At 37.9% G+C, this 24244-nt stretch overlaps 1 protein-coding gene across 1 annotated transcript in view; it reads right to left on the bottom strand.

The window, feature by feature from the left end:
- Window positions 1–24244, bottom strand: part of LOC124789530 (ralA-binding protein 1) — a 129526-nt gene that overhangs the window by 43243 nt on the left and 62039 nt on the right. The window contains exons 4-6 of the mRNA XM_047256928.1: window positions 21436–21638; window positions 11109–11225; window positions 10828–10972 (exon numbers count right to left, since the gene is read on the bottom strand). Of these exons, the coding sequence (XP_047112884.1) occupies window positions 10828–10972; window positions 11109–11225; window positions 21436–21638 (465 nt within the window). The remainder of the gene's footprint in view (window positions 1–10827; window positions 10973–11108; window positions 11226–21435; window positions 21639–24244) is intronic.

Raw genomic sequence — 24244 nt, forward strand, 5'->3', positions numbered from 1 at the left:
TTGCATTTATCATTTTGGAAAGTTCTTGAAATATCTTATGCTGTAATGTTTGTATATTCTTGAATATTCGACATTTGTACAAATATTTGCATTCTGGAATATTCAATGTTTATATAAACAGCTGCACCCATCTCAATAGCTGAGATCACTGACACATGGTTGTGTGGTGGTGCTTGACCTGAGGCAAGCCAGTTCAAATCCTGCTGGTGAAAAATTTTCTTTGCCAGTATTTGCCTGGCAAGGGGAGGAAAGGTGATTCCATAAAGCTCCTGATTACCAGTCTTTGTGCTAATGCCCTGGATTTAATTCCAAACCTCTCTGCTGTGTCTTATGATGTTGGGGCACATGCCACTGTTCCTGGTGCTATTTGAGAGGACTGTGCTGGGTTTCACCCTCTCCCTTCCCATCATCCATACTACACTGTACACACACTGATCCACATGACACAGATACACACTTGACACTTTGTAGCCAGTTGGGGGAAGGCAATGGCAATCCACCTCCACTAGGATCTTGTCCAGACTGTCAGTGAAGGATTGCTGCATCTGATCCACTGCACTCATTTCCTGAGTATGGGATTACTTTGACTTTGATAAATAGCTGCTCTCTCCTCCCAGGAGGTCAGCTCTGTTCTGGCTGTATTTGGTGTTCATAATAAACATGCTTTCAGTGCTAAATGTTGTATTTCATTGATGACCCTGTTTTCAGATAAGGACTTAAGTGCTGTTATGACATGGATATATTAATAACTGAGTAAAAGTGATACCAGTTTGAAGAATGAGTTGAATACCACAGTATTTTATTAAAAATAGTTTGTTATGGCGTGTGCTTACATTTCTCCATTCTGAGAAAAGGCTGACTCAGCCACAAGAACCTACAGTTTAACCATGCTACAAATTGATTTATTAACATATGCACATACATTGTCAGAAGCGAAAATCTTGTTAATTACTACAAAAGCCTTTTATGATCACATGAGGACAGAAACCCATACCTTTCAAAAGTCTCTCACTTACCTACTCCCCCAAAAGCCTTATTAACATTAATTGTAATTGTCATAAGTCACTGGTGTTTTAAAATACTATAAATGAACACATTTACATTGAGTATCAGGTGCTATGTGATCAAGCAACAGACAAAGAATCTAGAAATAAATTTTCATCTGAAGTTATCAGAGGTGTCAGTTGGAAAACAATGTTAACAGTAGGATGAGAGCCATTTTCATTGGAATTGGCATAACAGAGTTTTTAATGAAGTTCTGGACATAACTGTGGGACAGAGAGACACACAAAATAAAATTTTGGCATTACAAGAACAAATGACGTGTTAGTCTGTTGGTCGTTTTTGGAATAACCATGCTGGGAGGCAGCCCACAGCTAACACAAAGAGTATGAATCAGCATGAAATTTACATAATGAGAGATAATTACTACTTGCACTACTAGAATTAAAAGCATGGATTCTTGTTGAAACTAAATTGGTACTATGAACAGTCTCCCTCGTAGTGTAAGAAAAATAAATACAACACACAAATACTGAAGCCACAAAAAGGAATAATATATTCAGGATAATTTTTCTTACTCTGTCCATGAAGATTTTTAGAATGTCTGAGTTTGCAGCAAACTTGGAGCTCTAATTTTCTGTGGTTGCTGATCATGCAGTCCATCCACTAAATCTTGATGATTAGAACATGTATATTTTAAAATGTCTTGCAGGATGGAAGAAATGACTCTTCTTATGATTGCAGGCAAAAGTTATGCTTATGAATGAATACAACATTTACTACACAACTACACACATTGTTGACGCACAAATGAAAATTATACATCCTTTTTATGCGAGATCTTAAACATAAATACTCTCAAGCGAGACTGAAACAAAAGTTGTTTTAAAAAAAAATTGATTATTCTCTGGACATTGCTCTTCTATTACAAAGATAATTTTAAAAGCCTATCTTTGCCGCACTCTGCAGCAATGTACAATTTTTTTTTTCACGATAAAGGATGACAGCCAAAACAGTTGCAGAATAAAAATTTATTAAAATTCTTGACTGAGGTTTCGGTATATATAAATATACCTTCATCAGAAGTAAAAAACCTGAACTACAAATTTCTTATTACTAATGAGGAAAAGGAATCATTCATACAAATTAATAATGAGAAAAAATGAAAAGGTATGATGTTGGAATCTAGTTGTTTAGGTATTACACAGACTCTACTGATGGAGAGTGTTAAATGTATCCCAACAGACATCAAGGTGTTCTAAAGCTATTAACATCCACAAAACCATGCATCTCTGCCAAAGCCAAAGCAGAAATGAAGTTCCTGGCGCAGATGACAGGAGAGAGAGCTTTCTGTGCAATGCATCATAATCAATATTAAATTTTTCATGTGTAAGTTTGGTTTTAGCTCAGTTGAAATCATATCTTTAAGGGATTGAGAATGTTTGACATTGGGATGTATCCTGATAAAAACAATAAATCAAAGGTCAAAAGCAGTCGTCTTTCACTAATCAAAAAAGAAACCTATCAGATATTCCTGTAGAAAAGGAATTTGTATCATACATATTTTTGAATCCTTCCTAGATGGAAGAACATACTCAGTGTAAATTTAACAATATTAGAACACGAAACAGTTTGCAATATTATATAAACAGAGCCAGAAACGTGTGAACAGTCAAATATAATCAATTTATAGAACTGAGACAACAAGCATGGCATAAATGGTCATGCAACAAAAATCAAATGATGATAAAATGTCTCAAGGATGTCAGGGAAATGGTTACAAAACATAGAAGAAAACTTTACAGATAAAATGAAGATGCAAAATTACAAGAAGCAGAAGCATAATTGAATGAAAATAATTGAAGATATTTCTACCGAACATTCAAAAAGAAATTGATTAAACACACCTCACCCACACAGCAATTCAAATTGCCCTTAATAATAGTAAAAATTGTGAAATCCAATCTCAATACTTTTCTAAATTACATAACTGTGAAAAAACACAAAATTGTCAAAGAGATTCAATTTCTTTTCTTTCCAACAGAAGCCTGAGTCATAACCACTATACATACAGGAATTAAACTAGATAACCCAATCTCTGAAAAGTAATGAAGCTCATGGGACACACACAAAGAATAGACCAATACAGGCTAACTTGTGAGATTCAAACATTCTTGAAAAATTCGGTTACTAAACTGAACTGATACAAACAAACACAAAAAGACTTTATGAATTTGGACCACCAAATTCACAGGATCTAGAAGGAATTAGAAAAATTACACTAACACACAGTTACAAGGAAGAAGAGGGAAGGACGAAACTAGCAGGTATGAACAGAACAATGGAAACACTGTCACTTGTTGTGCATGAAAGAATAATGAGATAAAAGGAAGGCCAACAAGTGTTAATTCTGCATGATCCTAAGCAAGCTATTCAAGAATGATGAAGAAGAATAAGAATACAAACAGAAGCATCAACTCATATCTGGAACTGGTACAGTGCAAATAAAAGGGAGCTCATGCCTGTTAACTGATGTGCCAGCCCCATGTCATGAAAAAAATCAATGATAAGCAGCTCAAAAGAATCCAAAGTACAATATCCAGAGCACAGGTATCACATGGTTATGCCAGCTGGAAATAGAGGCCATCCCTGTCATAATTGATTCCCTGGAATTAATCATGATGGTGTCAATATAGCAACATACAGGAAACAGTATTTCTTGAACGACTCATATCATCTCAAAATTAAAATTGTTTCAATGATTCCTAAGGAAACTGGGAGCAATCTGCAATAGACCTCAAATCCAATGACTGAAATCATATGTTGTAAAAATATTGATGGGAATAATGTGTTTGTTACAAGATATTAATTTCAAATTAATTAATAATGAAGTTATCCTGACAGTCATGGCCTATTGTTAGAATTGTCCAAGCATCTGACTGGAGTGATTTGCAAAAGCTATGGCTAATCCAGCTGATGTTGGCTAGACCAGGATCAATGCTCAGGTCTCATAATGGGAAAAAAAGGTTTTTTCAAAATCTAACCATTTTCTGTAAGTTAATGTAACAACAATGCAGTGAAATCAATCCAAAGCATTCCCAGATAGGTAGATAAGATAGATAGACAGATAGATAGAGAGGAGTTTACAAAGAGAAAACCATACAATCTGGGCTTGAGAACGTATAATTTGTCACTTGTTGTTCCAGTTCTTGAAGAAGCCTACTGACATTGTATTCTGCAGAGTTCTCATGAAGATTATCCATCTTGTGTTCACTGAATGGATATAGTTGCCTTTTTTATCCCCTATTGCAAGTCTGTGGTAGAGACCATTGCTTCTTCTGAGGAACTTGAGATGGGTTTCAATATTATTTGGGCGATGATCTGCAAATTTGGAGTGTGTACTACCACTTTTCAAAGCTCTAAGGTGCTTAGAATATATCATTTTAAGGTTTCTGCATCTTTGGTCCATGTAGACAGATTAAGACAAACTAAAAGTTAACTATGAGATGCCATCATTGTCAAACTTGCCTGGGGGGGGGGGGGGGGGGGGTGGGGGTGTTGCCAAACTGAAATGTTTCTGTGCTGTGTTGTTTGTGGCATACCTACTAATATTAATATATTTGGTTCTTGTTTCTTCAGTGTGTCCCCAGCCTAAGGACATTTTTGTTCATGCTTGTTGCTATTGTCCACAGAAGCAAAATCTGTTGCAGGAAACTGTGGGTAAGGATCTTTTTAACAACATTTACATTAAAAATAAGTTTGCTTTATGTAGCAAGTAGTTGTTTATTTTAGCTTCAAACTTCAATGTAACTGTCAAGCTGGCAAAGAGGAAAGACTTGTAATTTTTGAAATGTTCCATGACTTATCATGCAAAAACAAACAATACCTTCATCTTCAATGGCTCATTGAACATCACTCAGCCGCACAATGACATGCTCATGATTTCGACAAAGAATGACTGGCAAAGAGCCAAAGAAGTATCTCTTACAAGTACTCTGTGCTGACTGGAAGTATTCAGAGCAACATAAGTAGAGACACTTTTATGAATATGCATGCTGTCACATGTCCACAGATCAACATCTCAAGGAGAAGCACCTTTGGATATAAGTGGCTTCAAATTCTGAAATGCATACTATTTACAGTGAATATGCAGTTTTATCAGAGAACAAACAGAACAGTTACATGTTACAATAATAAATAATTTTTTCCAAAAACAGTATCCTAGTGACATAGTGAGATACAAATATTGTTTTAAAATGTTAGTAAAATTTTTCTTTTCATTTTTTTGCAAAGAACTAGGAGTAAATATTAAGCCACCTTTGAATTTAAATCTGCTAAATCAGAGTTAGCAATGTATAAGCCAAGGAGAATTAGATTTTATTCATCTATGAAAATGAGCAGCAAAAAATGTATACAGAAAGGTGATACAGCCTGCTTGGTGTTTGACTAAAAGCAGAACTTGCCACTCTCCCCTATTCCTGTGGGTAAATGTATTTTGCATTCATAATCTCCAGGATGACAGCTGTCAAATCTATAAGAGGCACTGAAGTGAAAATGAGATAGATGAAAAAACAGGAAGTAAACTGTTCATTGTTTCAAAAGTAATCACTATAGCTGTTAATAAGTTTATCCCACTGAGAGGCAAGATGGTTAGTGCCTTCAGGGAAAATGTTTGGGTTTGCCTACAGCACCACGATTTTACCCAGGCATGCACCTCATTTGAAGTAAATCGACTGTCAAGAATGTCTACCTTCAGGACTCCAAAAATGCAGAAATCACATGAGGATGGGGGGTGGTGGGTGGGCAATGTGGAGGGTGGGAGGGGGAATCTGGATGTAGGGAGAATATGTAAGGTACCACCTGCAAAACTTCTGCAGCATAAGCAAAACAATCTCGCCAACATGAGAGGAGACCAACACATCATTTCAACTACACTGCAAAAGTTTTGCTTGTAAGTCTTTATACATCCTACTTACACTCCCAATCTCTACCCATGCAATTTACATATTTTTGGGAGTCCTGAAGAAAGGCATTTGCATTGGATGAAGAGGTGAAGGCCTGGGTATAATCATGACTCTGCAGGCATCTGCAAACCTTTGTCCTTGAAGGCACAGTGGAATAAATCTATTAATAGCTATGGTAATTACTTTGGAAATAATAAACAGTTTATTTTTTCCATCTGTCTTATTTCCATTTGACTGCACCTTGTTCATTTACCAAGAAGGGCTTCCAAGGAAGGAAAAAATGAACTATGTTCTTTTCTTTTGGATTATATACACAGTAATATTAGTGAAAACCATTAAAAAGTTGCACCTCTATTCTGATGTACGTCCAGTACAAAACAAAAATCATTCATTCATAAGAAAGAGTATGGTACTTGCAGAAAATAAGAGATTTTGTAAAAAATTAAATAAGAGATTTTCTACTTTTATCCATCCTTTCCCTTGTGATGCCATTTGTGTCTTGCTTGCGACAGGGACTTACTTTTTAAAAGAACACTACAAAATGTAACAGGATTCATACACCAACATTGTGCAATCACTGTGATCACAAAACAGAAAATTCTTGTTAAAATGGTAAATTCAAGAGACATTCCTGACTTCAACAAATGTGCCCAGAACTGTAAAAGAAAACTGCACTTAGTGATGAATCTTATGGATGAAGTGTCCTGAGGAAAGAAAAGATTTCTTTTTCTCTAGTTTTATACCTGGGGTTTGAGTACTCAGCTTCCCATCCTGGACAGTAACAACCCACCCATTCATTGGAAGCATTGTGGAGAAAATCTTCAGCTTATTACAACTTGGACAAAAGAAAAAAAGAAATATTTTCAAAGGTATAGTGCAAGCTTATCCCAAAAGATGAGTTCTCATAAAAAATTTAAAAAATGGAAAATTTAAGAAACATTTATTTATTGGCTTGGAAGACAGTAATATACTAATGTATTTATTTATTTGGAGTTAATGTTATTTCATGGTTTACAGGCAGATTTCTTTTTAAAATATAAACTAATGTAAATATTATTCAGTATTATCATGATTATTTCTTTAAAATCATGTATGAATATTTTCTTCGCCCAATAAAAATTTCAAACTTTTTGTTAAATTCTTTTCTGATTATCTTATTTAATGTTGAAGAGAATCCTAACACAATGATTACCATCTCACAATATATCACAAAATGAAAATATGCAAAGTAAGTCAACTTAAGTTCATAACATTTCTCTCTTTGGACCTGTCAACACTTACTATCCCTTCACATCACCATTTCTTCTTCACATCACCTGCTCCACCAAACACAACCCCTGACCTCGATTGGGCCATTCTGCTGTGACAATGTAACTGTCCATCAATGGGCTCTGAAGAAGAATGGAATTTTATAAACTGATCTGTGATGTTCTCATCATTAAGTTCTTATTTATAGGCTTCTATGCCCTTACCATATGGCGACAGGTTATCTTAACCCATTCTATTACTTGTGTACCACCAAGGGTTTGCAGTATTGTAATACTACACAAAAAATTGGTTTGTCTATCATCACCATATGAACTTTACTTTGGCTCAAAAAAGAGTGAAACACACAACAATAAAGCAAATTGATAACCAACTCACATTGTTATTTACAATGAAAATCTTGAAAAATATTCTCTTTTCATTTACTGGGAACTTCAAAAAGTAAGTTACTCATTATTATGGCAGGCTAAGTAACTTTTATTCAGTGCAACATAGTAACAATGTCTATATAAATAATAGTCACATGATTCTACCAATTGTTCAATTTTTCAACAATATAAATCCACTCCATGGTCACAGAGCCATTCAAGAACTGCTACATGAATATCCCTATCACTGGAAAAATCTGCGATAGCTGCGTAACAGTTCTTCAACTGCCTTAAAATTATTGTCTGTGGTCATTGTTAATGGCCTTCCTTCCTGATCAGCACCACCCCTGTCTTTGCATTCTTGGTCAAATTGTTGTCACCATTTCACCATGGCTGGATGCAACATTGCATTTGGTCTATACACCACCAGAATTTCATAGTTAATCTGTGTGCTATTTAGAAATTTAGACATTTTGCTCCATGTGCTTCAACTTTAGAATATGTTTCCAGTTACTGTGTCATTTCACTCACACACTGTGATGCACCCTTTATCCATAATGCAGCAGAACTATCTCTGCAGCAAACCCAGAACACATACTCACTTCTGACATGTGCTGCTCTTGTTCCACAATGATCTTACTATGGGATGATATGCATAACTTAATTTTGAAGACCCCTCATAGCAATACGCAGTCATTTGCAGAAGCATGAGCTGAACATGAACTACACTGATAAAAATGTGGTGCACAAATTGTGAAACCATCCCTCGCTATTAAAGAGAGTGAGAAATGATGCTAGTTAACTATCTATTTAGGTCTCTCCCCCAAGGAAATGCACTAACTAAACTATGTGTAACAGAATTGATACACACTAATTTTCGGCCCAACAATGGATCAACAGTTGCAGGTAATCACATAGTGTCCTGGATTATGCACAGTGGTGACTAGCTGTGAAATGAATGTCAAAGATTGCGATCCATACTGTCAGTGTTGCCCATAAATTTCACCATCATTGGAGAATGGATGTGCTGGCTGTGGGAGGTGCCTATGGTTCACTATATATGCCTTTGTGCATACCACTGCTGCATCGTCAACAAGTCTGCTGTGCAACATTTCTGTATGGAGCATCCTGACTGAAGGATATCCCAGCTATGTGCGGAACTCAAAGTGTGTCTTCCAAGTGGAAAACACAAAATGACTCTGCTGGAATTAGAGGCAGGAGTAGCTCTACTAAAGAACAGAATCCGTGCAGAGTCCGTATGTTGTGCAAACATTTCCCATGTCTCAAGCAGCAATAGACAATCAGAAAGTACCATTTTTGTTCCACCAATGACAAAATTAAGCAGACACTGTTGCACTCCCACCAACATAGAAAAAAAGTGGCCCTACCAATCAAGTGTACTGAAACTCCTCTTCCAGAAACCTGCATCTAAAAATGTTACGTCAAAATACTCCAGCCAAGCCAGATGTCTTATATTTGGTATTTTTTGCACACTGTTTTCTAGTGTGGTAACACAAAAAGAGAAAAGGAAAGAAAAAAGGGAAAAATGTTAGGCTAGATGCCGAACATGCAGTCGAAGTGCGTGACCATCATTTCCAGGGACTCGCCATGTCTTTAGAAATATTTTGAGAGCGGTATCTCCCCTACAAAGTTTTCTCTTAGGAACGACTCAGAAAATTGGCCATGTTATTTACCATATCCTTTTTCTGCCATGGAAATGTTTCAAAGATGTTCTTTGCAGAAAAATGTTGAAGAGTGTGCCTGGCCAATAATGGCTCCCCAGGAAACATACAGCACACAAAGAATAGCTCTCTCCAACACCTGTGTCCCCTACCTGCTGAGTCTAGCACCAGAGACCGATGCTTTCCCTGTTTGCTAAACCTTCAGGGGTTGTAATGGTTCTACTATGGAACTGTCCTTGTTGCTCTGCAGCTGGCACAGCATGGAAGAATCATCTTAGCCCACACACAGTGTTGTTGTTGTTGTGGTCTTCAGTCCTGAGACTGGTTTGATGCAGCTCTCCATGCTACTCTATCCTGTGCAAGCTTCTTCATCTCCCAGTACCTACTGCAACCTACATCCTTCTGAATCTGCTTAGTGTATTCATCTCTTGGTCTCCCTCTTCGATTTTTACCCTCCACACTGCCCTCCAATGCTAAATTTGTGATCCCTTGATGCCTCAAAACATGTCCTACCAACCGATCCCTTCTTCTAGTCAAGTTGTGCCACAAACTTCTCTTCTCCCCAATCCTATTCAATACCTCCTCATTAGTTACGTGATCTACCCGCCTTATATTCAGCATTCTTCTGTAGCACCACATATCGAAAGCTTCTATTCTCTTCTTGTCCAAACTATTTATCGTCCATGTTTCACTTCCATACATGGCTACACTCCATACAAATACTTTCAGAAAAGACTTCCTGACACTTAAATCTATACTCGATGTTAACAAATTTCTCTTCTTCAGAAACGCTTTCCTTGCCATTGCCAGCCTACATTTTATATCCTCTCTACTTCCACCATCATCAGTTATTTTGCTCCCCAAATAGCAAAACTCCTTTACTACTTTAAGTGTCTCATTTCCTAATCTAATTCCCTCAGCATCACCTGACTTAATTCGACTACATTCCATTATCCTCGTTTTGCTTTTGTTGATGTTCATCTTATATCCTCCTTTCAAGACACTGTCCATTCCGTTCAACTGCTCTTCCAAGTCCTTTGCTGTCTCTGACAGAATTACAATGTCATCGGCGAACCTCAAAGTTTTTACTTCTTCTCCATGAATTTTAATACCTACTCCGAATTTTTCTTTTGTTTCCTTTACTGCTTGCTCAATATACAGATTGAATAACATCGGGGAGAGGCTACAACCCTGTCTCACTCCTTTCCCAACCACTGCATCCCTTTCATGCCCCTCGACTCTTATAACAGCCCACACACAGTACATGCAGTGAAATATCTACAAGTGTTGAGGTGGAAAAAAAGGAAGAAATCACCTATGCAATCTTTGTTATTACATTGTAATTGAAAATAAATATGCTTTTCCACAGTCTTCATGATTTCAATTGGATTTAATTTGGAATGTAATTGATTTTCATATCAAACTGATGCTAATTTGCATATAAAATGTCACTAGTGTGACAAAAAAATTAAAAAGGTAATGTAGAAAATATTGTTAAGGCAGTAAAGATAAAAACTCTAAGACTGTGATTAACAGCAAGCTTACCTGAAAAATTGTTTGAGAAGGCTTGTAACAACTGGAGGCTCATAGTCAGACAGTTGGACACATTCTCCTTGATTATATAATCTCCTAAGATACTGTACTTTGGACTTAATTCCAGAGAGCTTGTATATAGAGTCCATGGTAAGACCTAAGAAATGAACTCAATTTAATAACACTAGTGAAAGAATGTACACAAAATAATCTTGCACACCAAATATAATATAAAAATGTTAATATATATCAAAAACACATTTATACATGTAAAAAAAGGACTAATGACAAACCATTTTCTTGTACGTAATCAATACATTCTCGGATCACCAATGGAATATATGCTCCATCATGACAATGACTTCTTTCTGTAGCCACGTGTAGTGGGACACCAAAGACAGGTTGCTCGTCTGTAAAATTGTGACTTTTTTAAAATTTATTTGTCCTTTCAGTAAAAGTCAAAATTTATAGAACATAACTATGAAAATGTTAAAAAGGACACTTAAATCTTTTTTTATATATTTTTGGTTACATTGTTCAGTAGGGTGGTACTTCATTGTAGTGTTAATCCCAAGTTCGCCAGAAACTCTTATTATCAAGTTACAAGGTGATTCATGAATAAGCATCTTTGGAAATCATTCACAGCAGGACAAAAAATAGTTGCCACATAATTTCATTGATGGCCTAACAAGCATTATGGAAATTATGAATGTGCTTGAACATGAGGCTGGACCTGCCTGCTACACGGCTTATGCACAAAAGTGCACAAAAAGTGTGTTGACTGAGCAGAACAGCGGATGACTGAAGCTGCCAAAGCAGACTACAGGACCACCAAGGTCATGAAGAATATGGAGGAGGATCTCCCTCTGGATCTGGAAGGATTGCTGTATGGTTCAGGAATAACTGACTAGAGGTATGCTTAACTTAACTACAAGAAATGTAACCCAAAACTTTCAACACACTTTTCTCGAAACCATATTTTTCAAATTGGCAAAAAATATAACTTGAGAATGGTACATAAAATTTTTGTTGGACTTTGATGCACTCTCAATTGAATTCTCTATCAGTGTATGTAGCCATTTATTTTCAGTTCACACTTTTGTTTCAATATTGTGTGTAAGGAAAATTACATTTGTTTCAACATGTCACCATTTTGTTAGAACTTAATATTTTTTTTAATTATCCTATGCATGCTGACAGAAAATTTATTGAAAATGACTTATACAAATTGTTTTGTTAAAGTTCCAATAGGAGAGCTTCATGAATTCCCACCAATGACCAATGTTCCAGCTGTAAAGTGTCCTTCCACCTGGTGCAGTGGTTACAGGGAGTGTCCAATGTGGACACAAAAATGATTTCTTAAAGACAAAAGTGTAAGCAATAAACCTATATCATCAATGCCAACATTACTTTTTCTTTTACTTGAAGTAACCAGGAGGACTGATTATACTGACAGCCACAAAATGTAAAATTACAGACACCTATACCATTCTTTCCTTAACTGGAAAAAATTTTGTTTCATGAGCGAGTGACAATCAAACAAAAATTGAGAATCTGTTTCATTTGGGAACAACAACAGAAGAAATTACTGACATACTTTACAAGGAACTATCGAGGCAGTTACCAAAAGCGATCAGAAGTCACATCAGAAGTTAGTAAGAAGCATCCCCGGCATAGAGAAACAACTGGAAGTTTTGAAAGCAAATAAATCATCAGGTCCAGATGAAATTCTAATTCGGTTTTACAAAGAGTACTCTACAGCACTGGCCCCTTAGCTAGCCTACATTTATCATGAATCTCTTGTGAAGCACAAAGTCCCAAGCCATTGGAAAAAGCGCACGTCATTCCAGTATACAAGAAGGGTAAAAGAACACATCTGCAAAATTACAGACCGATAACCCTAACTTTGGTCTGCTGCAGAATCCTTGAACGTATTCTCAGATCAAATATAATATACTTTCTTGAGAGCATTGCTCATGTGAAACTCAGTTTGCCCTTTTCTCAAGATATACTGTGAACTATGGATGAAGGGCAACAGGCACATTCCATAATTGTAGTTTTCCGGAAAGCATTTGACATGGTTCCCCACTGCAGACTGTTAACAAAGGTAAAAGCATATGGAATAAGTTCACAGATATGTGAGTGGCTCGGCTTGAAGTCTTCTTAAGTAATAGAACCCAGTACGTTGTCCTTGACAGCGAGCGTTCATCGGAGACAAGGGAATCATCAATGGTGCCCCAGTGAAGTGTGGTAGGACTACTGTTGTTTTACTGATACTACTTTGGTGTATGGTAAGGTGTCGAATTTGAGTGACTGTAGGAAGATACAAGATGACTTACACAAAATTTCTAGTTGGTGCTATGAATGACAGCTAACTCTAAACGTGGACAAATGTAAGTTAATGTAGATGAGTAGGAAGGAAAAAGCTGTAATGTTTGGATACAGAATTACTAGTGTCCTGCTTCACACAGTCAAGTCATTTACATAACAGAGGCCTAACATTGCAAAATGGTATGAAATCGAATGAGTTGCGAGAACTGTGGTCAACTTTGGTTTATTGAGACAATTTTAGGAAAATGTGGTTCATCTGTCATGGAGACTGCATGTAGGACACTGGTGCGACTTATTATTCAGTACTACTCAAATGTTTGGGATCCATACCAGATCACATTGAAGGAAGACACTGAAACAATTCAGAGGCGGGCTGCTAGATATGTTACCATTAGGTTCGAACAACATGTAGGTGTTATGGAGATGCTTTGGGAACCCAAATGGGAATCCCTGGAGGGAAGGTGATGTTCTTTTTGAGAGACACCGTCAAGAAACATTTGAAGATGACTGCCAAACAATTCTGCCGCTGCCAACATAAATTGCGTGCAAGGCCCACAAAGACAAGATATGAGAAATTAGGGCTCATAAGCAGGCATATAGACCGTCGCTTTTCCCTTGTTCTATTTGTGAGTGGAACAGGAAAGAAAAAGGCTTGTAGTGGTACAGGATACCATCTGCCACGCATCATACAATGGCTTGTGAAGTATCGATGTACATGTAGATGAAGTCCATGGAAGTAGAAATATGCCCCAAGTGTGCTGTGGTATGTTGCGCCAAGACCACCAGGCTGGATGGCAGCTAGGGTCTATGTGCCTCGTAGTCAGTGGCTGCTGTAGGGCCTGGAAACTCTTGAGCATAGACTATTCTGATCTCAGTGCAGCCATAAACTCTTTCACATAAATGTTTCTGGAAGGTTTTGTTGTTATTGGTGGTTTAGAAAGTGAAGCAAATTATATCTGAGGTTCCATCAGCGTGATACAGCTTAGCAGACAGCCAAACAGCAGTTTAAAAATTAAAGGAGTGGACTAAAACTTGTGACTTTTTGTCTACATTGCCCTACATTCTAGACCACATGCAGATAGTGCGCTGTAACACCCTGAGTGGAATGACATTTCCCACCAAACACTTCCACATCCTACACTATTCCCAGATCATGCAGATGGCCTGACAGAATTCAGAGGGGAAATTGGTTTTATTGGTGCCTTATGTGAACAACTCGGACACAGACTCTGTGGTGGTCAGGTTTTGTATTCAAGACTGTACATGTATAGGGACAGTCAAACCAGTCTGGAAAGTGCAGCTTTGTGTCAGTCATGAAGAACTGTGCTCTGCTGCTAGTGCTATAGACAATGCAGGGGGAAAACAAATATCAAACTGTCAACAGGATCTAGTTTAACCAAGGAACAATTGTGAAAAATGGTAACCAGTCTGTGTCAATTTTTGGATGTTTTCAAATCTGGAGTGCAGAAAAGACAGACCAAGCATACCATAGTAAAACACAGTACCAGCAGTGGTGAACATGCACTAATTAGCCAGCACTCATATAGAGTGTCACCAGCTGAATGACAGATATTCCAGAAGGAAGTGTAGAAGACGTTACGACATCATTGTACCTTCAGAGTGTCCTTGCCTCACCTGTGGTCTTTGTGAAGAAGGAGTATGACACATGGCATTTCTGCACCAACTACTGATGACTGAACAAAATCACAAAGAAAGATGTCTATCCATTGCTCCACATTGATGATACTATAGACTGATTGAAAGGAGCGAAGTATTTCTCAACTATCAACATGCAGGCTGACTACTGGAAAATTGAGGTTGATAAGGCTGGCCAGGAAGAAACTGCTTTCATAATTCGTAACGGCCTCTATGAGTTGAAGTTATGATTCCAGAACGAAACTTTCACTCTACAGCGGAGTGTGCACTGTTATGAAACTTCTTGGCAGATTAAAAGTGCACTTGCCCGTGAAAGGCAAAGATCCCGGGTTCAAGCCTCGGTCGTGCACACAGTTTAATATGCCAGGAAGTTAAAGTTATGCTGTTTGGACTGTGTAATGCTTTAGTCACCTTTGAATATATGGTAGACAACCTGCTTCAACATTTTAAATTGATGACATGTCTTTGCTATTTGGAAGATGCTGTTGGTTTTTTGAAGACATCTGAAGAACATCTGGGCCATCTGAAAACCATGCTAAAGTGTGATTATACTGTAGGCCTCCACACGAAGCATGCCTCTTGGGTGACCAAGAAATAAAAATTTTGGGAATCTAGTGAATGGCAATGGAGGCCATCCCAATCCAGAGAAAATAAGAGGAGTCACAGATTTTCCATCTCCTTGGCACAATTGTAATGTAAGAAGTTTTCTCAGAATGTGTTTCTACTACTGACAATTCGAGAAGGATTTCTGTACCAATGCACTTCCCTTGCAAGAACTACTCCAGACACATGCCAAATTTTTGTGGAACAAGGCACAAGCAAGATGTTTCCTTGTCCTTAAGGAAGCATTAACATCTTCTCTTGCCCCAGCATTGTACAGTCATCATAAAAGGCTTGTTGATACCCAGCTGAATACGACAATGTGCATAATATCTGGTGCAATCAAATCTACTCCAGTTTACTGGCTTCCACTGTTAACTGGTATAATGCCTCCTGATCTACGCAGATGTACTGCCCTTATGAGATAATTCCACAAGATCTCCAGGAATTCTAACCTATCCGTGCATAGCAACCTGCCACTTCTAAATCGTAAGAGACTGAAATCATGCCATCCAACTCTGTGGGATGCTGCTGACATGGTTGCTAAGGATTTCAAACCTCTTGAAGAATGGTAAGTCCGTGGTAAGCAGTGACAGATGTGCACCTGCATAACATCATCTCCGATGCTAAACTTCCAAGTGGATTCAACCTACCACACAAGACCTGGACTACTCTCAACAAAATCCGTACCAGCCATGGCCGATGCAGGGATGCTCTCTTTAAGTGGAAGAAGCTGCCTGATCCAGCCTGTGACTGCAGGGCTCCATACCAGACTGTTCACCACATTGTCAGTGAATGCAGGATTCGAGCCTATCATGCTGCCAAAGATGACTTCCTGCTAGCAACTCCAGATGCAGTGTGCTGGATTGAAGGACTGGATATTCAGTTGTAAAGACAAACTTAAGTTTCTTGTGTGTCAATATGTACATATGAATATGTAATTTAATTTCATGATATGTCTGTATTAGCCATAGCTAAATAAATAAATGTACCACAAGAATTCCGAGGCAGAACATCACACCGACAGATAGTATAATTATGCTTTCCAGAGTACTCTCCGAGTCCGGGATGAACTAGTCTGCAACCCTCAAAAGAATGCCTTGCAGATTGTTTGGACCATCAACAAGTTCTGGCCCTATTTATTTGGTGAGCCATTCAACAATGTGATGGACCACTATTCACCACAATGGTTAGTCTGAAGGATCTGTTGGTTCGACTGGTGAGACAGGCACTGCAGCTTCAGGAGTTGTCACAATGATATATAAAGAGAGATGCAAATGTAAGGACACTGGACACCCTTCAAGAAATCCTTGGTGTGAATGAAATCTTAATCGTTGTTGCATTAAATGAAACTGCTGCTGTGCAGAGGGCAGATCCAGCACAATTGGAAAACATAGAGGCCTTGAAGGAGGAGGCAACAAGCAAAAGAGAATTTGAAATAATAAATGGAGCATTATATAAGAGTAACTATGATACCAATAGGGCAGAAATGGTTACTCCTCATCCTAGATCCTCTAAGCCAGTTACCCTGAAGTTTTAGATGATACTCCAACATCTGGTCGTAGGGGGTATGTGAGGACTCTAGGTAGAAGCAGATCCAGGTATCACTGGCCAAATCTCTACTGATCCACTAGACATTGCGTGAGCTACTGTAAGGAATGCCAACGAGAGAAGTACGTGCTGCAGTTACCTTCACGGCATCTCCTACTACTCCTGCTTACAGCAACACCATTCCACCGAATTGGGATCAACCTCCTGGGATCCAAAAGCTGATGAATGAGAATCAATGGACAATAGTCTGCACTGATTACCTCACCAGCTACGCTGCCACCAAAGCTATGCTGACTGCCTAAGCTCCTGAAATTGCAACGTCCCTTGTAGAAGACAACATTTTGGAGCACAAAGATCTCATGTGATGGTCTCTGATTGTGAAAAATTTTTCCAATCGACACAAGTATCAGTGGTAGTTTCATGTTGCGACGTTATCCACAGGATGACTACCTACCATTTGAAGACAAATGGCCACAAAGAATGGTTTGATAAGACATCGGCAGATATGCTCTCAATGTACACTGATGTCAAACAGAGACTGGGATACAGTACTCCCGATCATGATGTTGACATATAACACAGCGAATCAAAACACTACAGGTTTTACACCATTCTTTCTGCTACGTAGTAGAAGACCAAATGCCAATAGATAGACTGTTCACATTTCAACAGGGTGAAATTTGGGATGGCTATGTGAAACACTTCATCACCAGGACATTCAATGCTCACCATAGTGAAGATGCTTTAACAACATGACCAAAGCACAATGATTTGCCAGTCACCATACTGAGAAAAATTGACAAGATCTATATCCTGAGTGGTATAGCTGAGCTAAATGAGAACTTCTGAAGCAGTACGTCACTGTTTTTCCATGAGAGGAAGTAACACCACAAGCTGTGGTGCTAGCAGTGTGGCATAGTGTTTAATATCACTGGCTGGCATGGTGCAGGTCTGAATGTTCTTGAAATATATTGCATTTGTCATGTTCGTATATTCTGGAATATTCAATGTTTGTATCAATACAAGCACTGTGGAATATTTGATGTTGAATAAAAAACTGCACTCTCCATCCAGGAGGTTAGTTCTGTTCTGGCTGCACATTGGTGTCTGTAATAAATATGTTATATTTCAATGATTTCCCTGCTTTTGGATTTGGACTTTAGTGTGCTTACACAAAGTGATGGTATTTTTAACTGAAAAATTGTTGGCAGACATTTTGCATCTGGGAACAAAATGTCCCCCCACTCCCAACACAAAAATAAATATCTTGAAATATTTTTTCAAACAATGGAAAATCCAGGATGGAATGTAAAAATATTCTGAGAAGAAAATTTGCCACTCACCATACAGCGTAGATGCTGAGTTGCAGATAGGCACAACCAAGCGATTTTCACACTAAACGCTTTCGGTCAATGGCCTTTGTCAACAATAGACACACATACACAGGCGCGCGCGCGCGCGCGCACCCACCCACGCGCACGCACGCCCGCGCGCGCGCGCACACACACACACACACACACACACACACACACACCAGTGAGGTTTCAGTTGCTTGAGACTGCAGTCATGTGTTTGAGTTGCATTTGCGTGAGTGTGTGTATGTATGTCTGTGTGTCTATTGTTGACAAATGCCATTGGCTGAAAGCTTTAAGTGTGAAAATCTTTTTGTTGTGCCTATCTGCAACTCAGTATATCTGCTATATGGTGAGTGGCAAATTTCCTTCTCAGATTATTGAAATATCTTGTGTTTGCTATGTTTTTATAGTCTGGATTATTCAATGTTTGCACAGATAATAGTATCCTGAAATATTCAAGAACTCATTTCGAAAATAGTTACAGCTACTGATGTAACATGTGGGCATTGTTAGCCTCATCATACAACGCCAGAAATCTGAAATGTATTATATAAACTAATCCAAATACTATACTGGTTGATTACTGTAAAAAGGGAAATAATAAAACTTCTATGCAGCACTGTTTACACTCCAATAAAAGAACACTGCAAATACTTTGTTTACAATCTGAAATAATTTTTTTGATTATATATTTGTTAAATTCATATTAATTATTATATCCCATGTGTCTTCTGATATTCCCAATATATTTTGAATAAGTACATTTATTCTTTAATGTCTAAAGTTCTACTCAACCAAAAAATGTCACGACTTCTTAATGAAGAAATGCACTCTCCTTATATCACGATTAAACAATGCACTCAGTGATTGCAGTAAAAAGAAATTAATTAAAATTACTGTGTAATCGCTTCAAAACAGCATGAAGCAAAAACTTTGTGCCACAATCTGAAATAAGAGCTCATTATTTGTTTAATTGAAATAATTTACCTTGTTTACTATCCATCATGTACTTCCATATAAACTGCTCAAAAACAGTTATGCACTGCCCACATGATTAGCAAAGTTCACTTTTTAAAATCATAAACCTGTTTCTAAAGATTCTTCTTGATCATAGGAATTCACTATCTAAACTAAAATGTTTAAATGGAGGTAAAGGTAGAGCTGCAATTTCTATGCAGCTCTCTTAAGTGTGTTGTGTTTCCATGTTTGCACTGTTCTGTCTGTCAACATGTCTTAAGGATTGTTTTGATCTTAGACCTGGTGCACATTGTCACTTTATGGTAATAAGGGTTGTCAGCATGGGTAGTTCCCTACTGAATTGGTGTACACCACACTGGTATCATTCAAACTTTCAACTATTATCATGAGATACAAAACACTGAAGATCAGCCTCATTGTGGTTGTCCACTGTCAACAACACCAGCTGATGAGCGGCACCTGCAAATCATGTTTCATAGGCTTCCTGAGAAGAATACAACAGTGCACTACTTTTTTGAAGGCAACTGAGAGTGCTGCATCATCCCAGACAGTATGTAACCATCTCCACATGATCAGTTTGGCTGCTGGATGCTCTTTAAAAACAACAGTACAAATCCCACAGAAGTGTGGAACACAAGGAAGTAGGGCATGGGAATTTTTCTGAGCAGTTTATAGTCAAAAGAAAGAACTACCACTCTTGGTTGAAGCATTATAATTCTAATTAAACAGTGTAAGAATTTTTATGAGAAAAGCTCACATGTGATACCAATTACAAGTAAATAAGACAGCCAAAACTGAGAAGAAATCATAATGAACACACAGGAGTAGAATATCAATAATGTGTCATTCTACCTGATTGCAGTCTGCTTAGAAGTCAAAATCTGCATAATGTTATAACAATGAAATTGTATCTCTGATTTCAAATGCTGTACTAATATATTTCTACACTTAAGTGGAATGACATATCAGTCAGTAACAATAACTGGTAATTGTAACTAATGAAGAACAGCTGCAATTAATCATTCCAATGCTCAGTGACTGAATAATGAGCAGCAGGGCAGGCTTCTCTGTGTGGAAGTTCACGTGAGCTAGTAAGTGTGATATCGTAAAGCTGTTTGCCAGTCTTGTCATTTCTACATGGTAGGAGGGCTTCCATAGAGTTTTAACGGAATGCATAAGTGCCAATGACTAGCTGAAGTACTGCACTGATGTTAGCTCAGACAGTTCAATTCAGGGAGTACTGTCCAGGAAAGAGGTGTCTGTCTGCCTTCAGTACTTGGTTTGTTTTGCAGTTTTAACTTATCACAAACAATTAGTACTACATAAAGTGGCTTATTAATGAATCAGTCACTATATTATAAATGAAGCTATACTGAAACAGAATGGATTTATCACATTCAAATACATGGATGGCAAACACATAAATACTTTTGGTTAATGTCACAAATGTTTAGAGCAAACACATGAAAAGTCAGACTGTGCTGAGACAGTACCAATTTGCAGTAAACTTCACACACACAAAAAGAACAATTTATAATAAATTATTAGGGTACAGTATTTAAAATAAGGTGTGTTTCAGAATTATATGTGAAAATATGAAGAGAAAGACAAGAGATTGCATGACTCCAAGAATGCAACAAACAAGCCTGGATGAAAAGCAATTGTGCAAACTAAAACAGGGACCCTGACTATGTAGATCACACCTGTGATAAACACACAGTTAAATTAATTATAACTGTTTCATTTGATGTCATCTGGCAATAATTCTTAAGTTGCACAACAGTTTCAATGTAATTCATTACCTTTGGACTAATGACGTCCATTTGATATGATAAAAATCTATCACAATGGTGAACTTTTTAGATAGCAGCAGGCATACTGAGCACAGCTAACAAATATCATTGGGGGACCCCATATTAACCACATTAAACAAGCAGTGACTCTGGTATACATTCATTTTTCAACAGTTCAGGGAAAAAGATATCTGGATTAAATGAGAACAAAGGTATGTAAGAGGCATACAGCATGGTTTTAGAACCTCATACGGTTTAAGAGGATGAGAAAAGAGTTCAGTGTAAGGAGAGAAAGATATGACAATAGGTATTAAACTATCATAAGTAGGTTTTATATGATGTGAAATATAGGTTACCACCAAAGATTGAACCATCTTCCAAATGTTTTGATTTTTTGCGTTCCCTTAATTTCAGTTTCATTTTTGTTTCCTTTTCCTTCTTTTTTTCTTTTTCAGAGTCTCTTTCCTTTTCTTTGACTTCCTTTTCTCTTGATTTTTCCCGTTTCTCTTTCTTGCTAGGAAATTTAAATGATTTAGACTTCTTAGACTTGGATGGGCTTCTGTAAAAAGAAAAAACAAGAAAATTTTTTCTTATGCACATGCAAGTGCCTTTAGTTTGAACTTAAATTCTTCAGTTATTTCCTTTTCAATTAAATTCTACAATGAATGAATTAAACAGTGTTGCCATTCAATTGCTAATAAAGTAACCTCAGAAAAGGTTGGAAAGGTCACCACTCATCATAAAAAAATGAGGCAAATGAAAAATTATAGTGGAAAGAACAGATATCTTGAACTTCCAAATTAGGTGATATTTTTATGTAGAGGCCAAGACAATGCAATGCAATGAAAATGAGTTATGCTCAGCTCTGAGAGAGTGTGCATCTCATGTTTTTTATAATGATGGAAATAGATGTGTACTGATACAATGAAAAATTGTCTAATTTGCTGCTATATAAACATGTCTAATGAGTACTATATGCCAAAAAAGAGTATACCATATGAGGAAGTGTTATTTAAGGTCCAACAATTTGCACACCTCAGATTTCAACTTAATTGCTTTAACTGTTGAACAATGACTTGTATGGAATAAGTTCTCTTACTCTGTGCAGAATACATGCTGCACTGATTGTAAATAACTTTTTTGTTATGAAGTACTAATCTCGACTTCCTTATCCTCTAGGGAAAAATATTATGTTTAAATTGTTTCCATTAACATAATTGTATGTACTAGGTGAAAGACTAGTTATTACACTGACAAATTCTTTCACTATAGTGTTTCTTCTAAACAGTTTATTTTTGCATGGTCATGGATTTAAGTCATTAGAACATGTGAAAACAAATTCTATGGAACATTGACAACAGAAAGCTTAGTAAATATTCTGCTTCATTTAAAAGAATTTCACTGCCATTTCAATTAGCATAAAAACCCAGTGAGTATTGATGTAATAAACAAATTTTCAACCCAAACAAATTTTCACCACAACTGATAATTAGCAAGCAGCACAGCATCAGTGACATGTAGCACGTCCAACAGGTTACATATGTTTTTTTATTGGTGATGGGTTCCTTAAAGTAGGAACACTGATACAGTAAGCCGATTAGTGCAGCCCATTCACTGAGAACCCCACAAGAAATGTTATTTCACAGTAAACTGAGTTCATAAAATGTAAATTTTTATTTGTATAATAACAATGGAAATTCTTGGATTTAACAATACACAAAACAGAGGTACGGCAACTGCTCACATATAGCTGACCGATGTGTTGCCCATAGGAAAACACAACAGCAAACACTCAAGCTCTTCCTCTTTCTCTAGAAGAAGTACATACATTCACACACACACACACACACACACACACACAAGCTGACTATTGATCATTGATAGTAATTGCCTGGGAAGTTGGAGACAGGAAGGGGGTGTGAAAGAATGCTCGAGATGAGGAGGAGGCATCAGGATTGTGCGAGGCAAACTTAGGGGCAGCGCAATAACGTGAGAGGGTAGAACATATATGAGGTAGAGAGAGGGAGAAGTGGATGAGGAGGGAGATAAGTAGGGAAGAGAGAAAGGATGAGTGGGCAGCGCAATAACGTGAGAGGGTAGAACATATATGAGGTAGAGAGAGGGAGAAGTGGATGAGGAGGGAGATAAGTAGGGAAGAGAGAAAGGATGAGTAGAGGAAAAGGGGGGGAGAGGGAAGGTGAGGGGGGGGGGGCAGATGATTCTAAGTGGTGGTGGGGAGACAAGAGAGGTGTGGAAAGACAGAAAATGATCTGGACATGAGAGGAATGATGTGGACACAAGAGAGAAGCAAAAAGGTAAAATGAGGCAGTGGAAAATAGGCTAGTGGAGGTTTAGGGCCAGGGGAAATGCGAGAGTGTAGGATATGCCTGAGAGACAATTCCCACCTGCTTAGGATAGAGAAACTACCGCTGGAATGCTGTATCCAAATGGCTTACCAAGTGAAGCAGGTGTCGAAGTATTTTGTGTTCTGATGCATTGAATGCCCTGCCTTTTGTAGAGTAAGAAATGCATGTTACTGGATTGTGGCAGGTGGTGGTTGGTGGGTGTGTGGGACAGGTCTTGCATCTGGGCCAATTACAAGGGAACGACCCGGGGGACAGGGATGGGAACAGGGATGGAGAAGGATATTCTGTAGGTTTGGTTGGTGGCAGAACACAACTTTGGATGATGTGGATAGGATATCCCTCATTTCAGAACACAACAAGAGGTCATCAAAGTCCTGATGAAGAATGTGGTTGAACTTTTCAAGGCCAGGGAAATACTGAGTAATGAAAGGAGTGCTGGTCAGCAGATGGTTAACAGGTGTACTGCTGTCAGAGAATGAGATGGCAGGGATGATCTGTTTATAGATGAACTGGTAGGATACTGTGTGTCAATAGAGGCTCTGGTATGGTTGTTGGCATTATTTTGACAACTCCTGCTTTCCATTACATATGAGGCGAAGTAGTAAGGTAGAGACCTGCTCCACACACCCACCTAACATGTTCTACTGCAGTCCAGTCAAGGGCATTTTGTGCCTTACAAAGGGCAGGGCTATGGGTGAAAGCAGCCATGTCGTATATCAGCTATGCTGCAGTTGCTGTGCAGCATCCTGTGTGGGCATGACAAGTAATGAACTGTCTACACGCATGAATGGCAACATCC

The sequence above is a fragment of the Schistocerca piceifrons genome, chromosome 1 (genome assembly GCF_021461385.2).
Source record: "Schistocerca piceifrons isolate TAMUIC-IGC-003096 chromosome 1, iqSchPice1.1, whole genome shotgun sequence".
Classification (NCBI taxonomy): Eukaryota; Metazoa; Arthropoda; class Insecta; order Orthoptera; family Acrididae; genus Schistocerca; species Schistocerca piceifrons.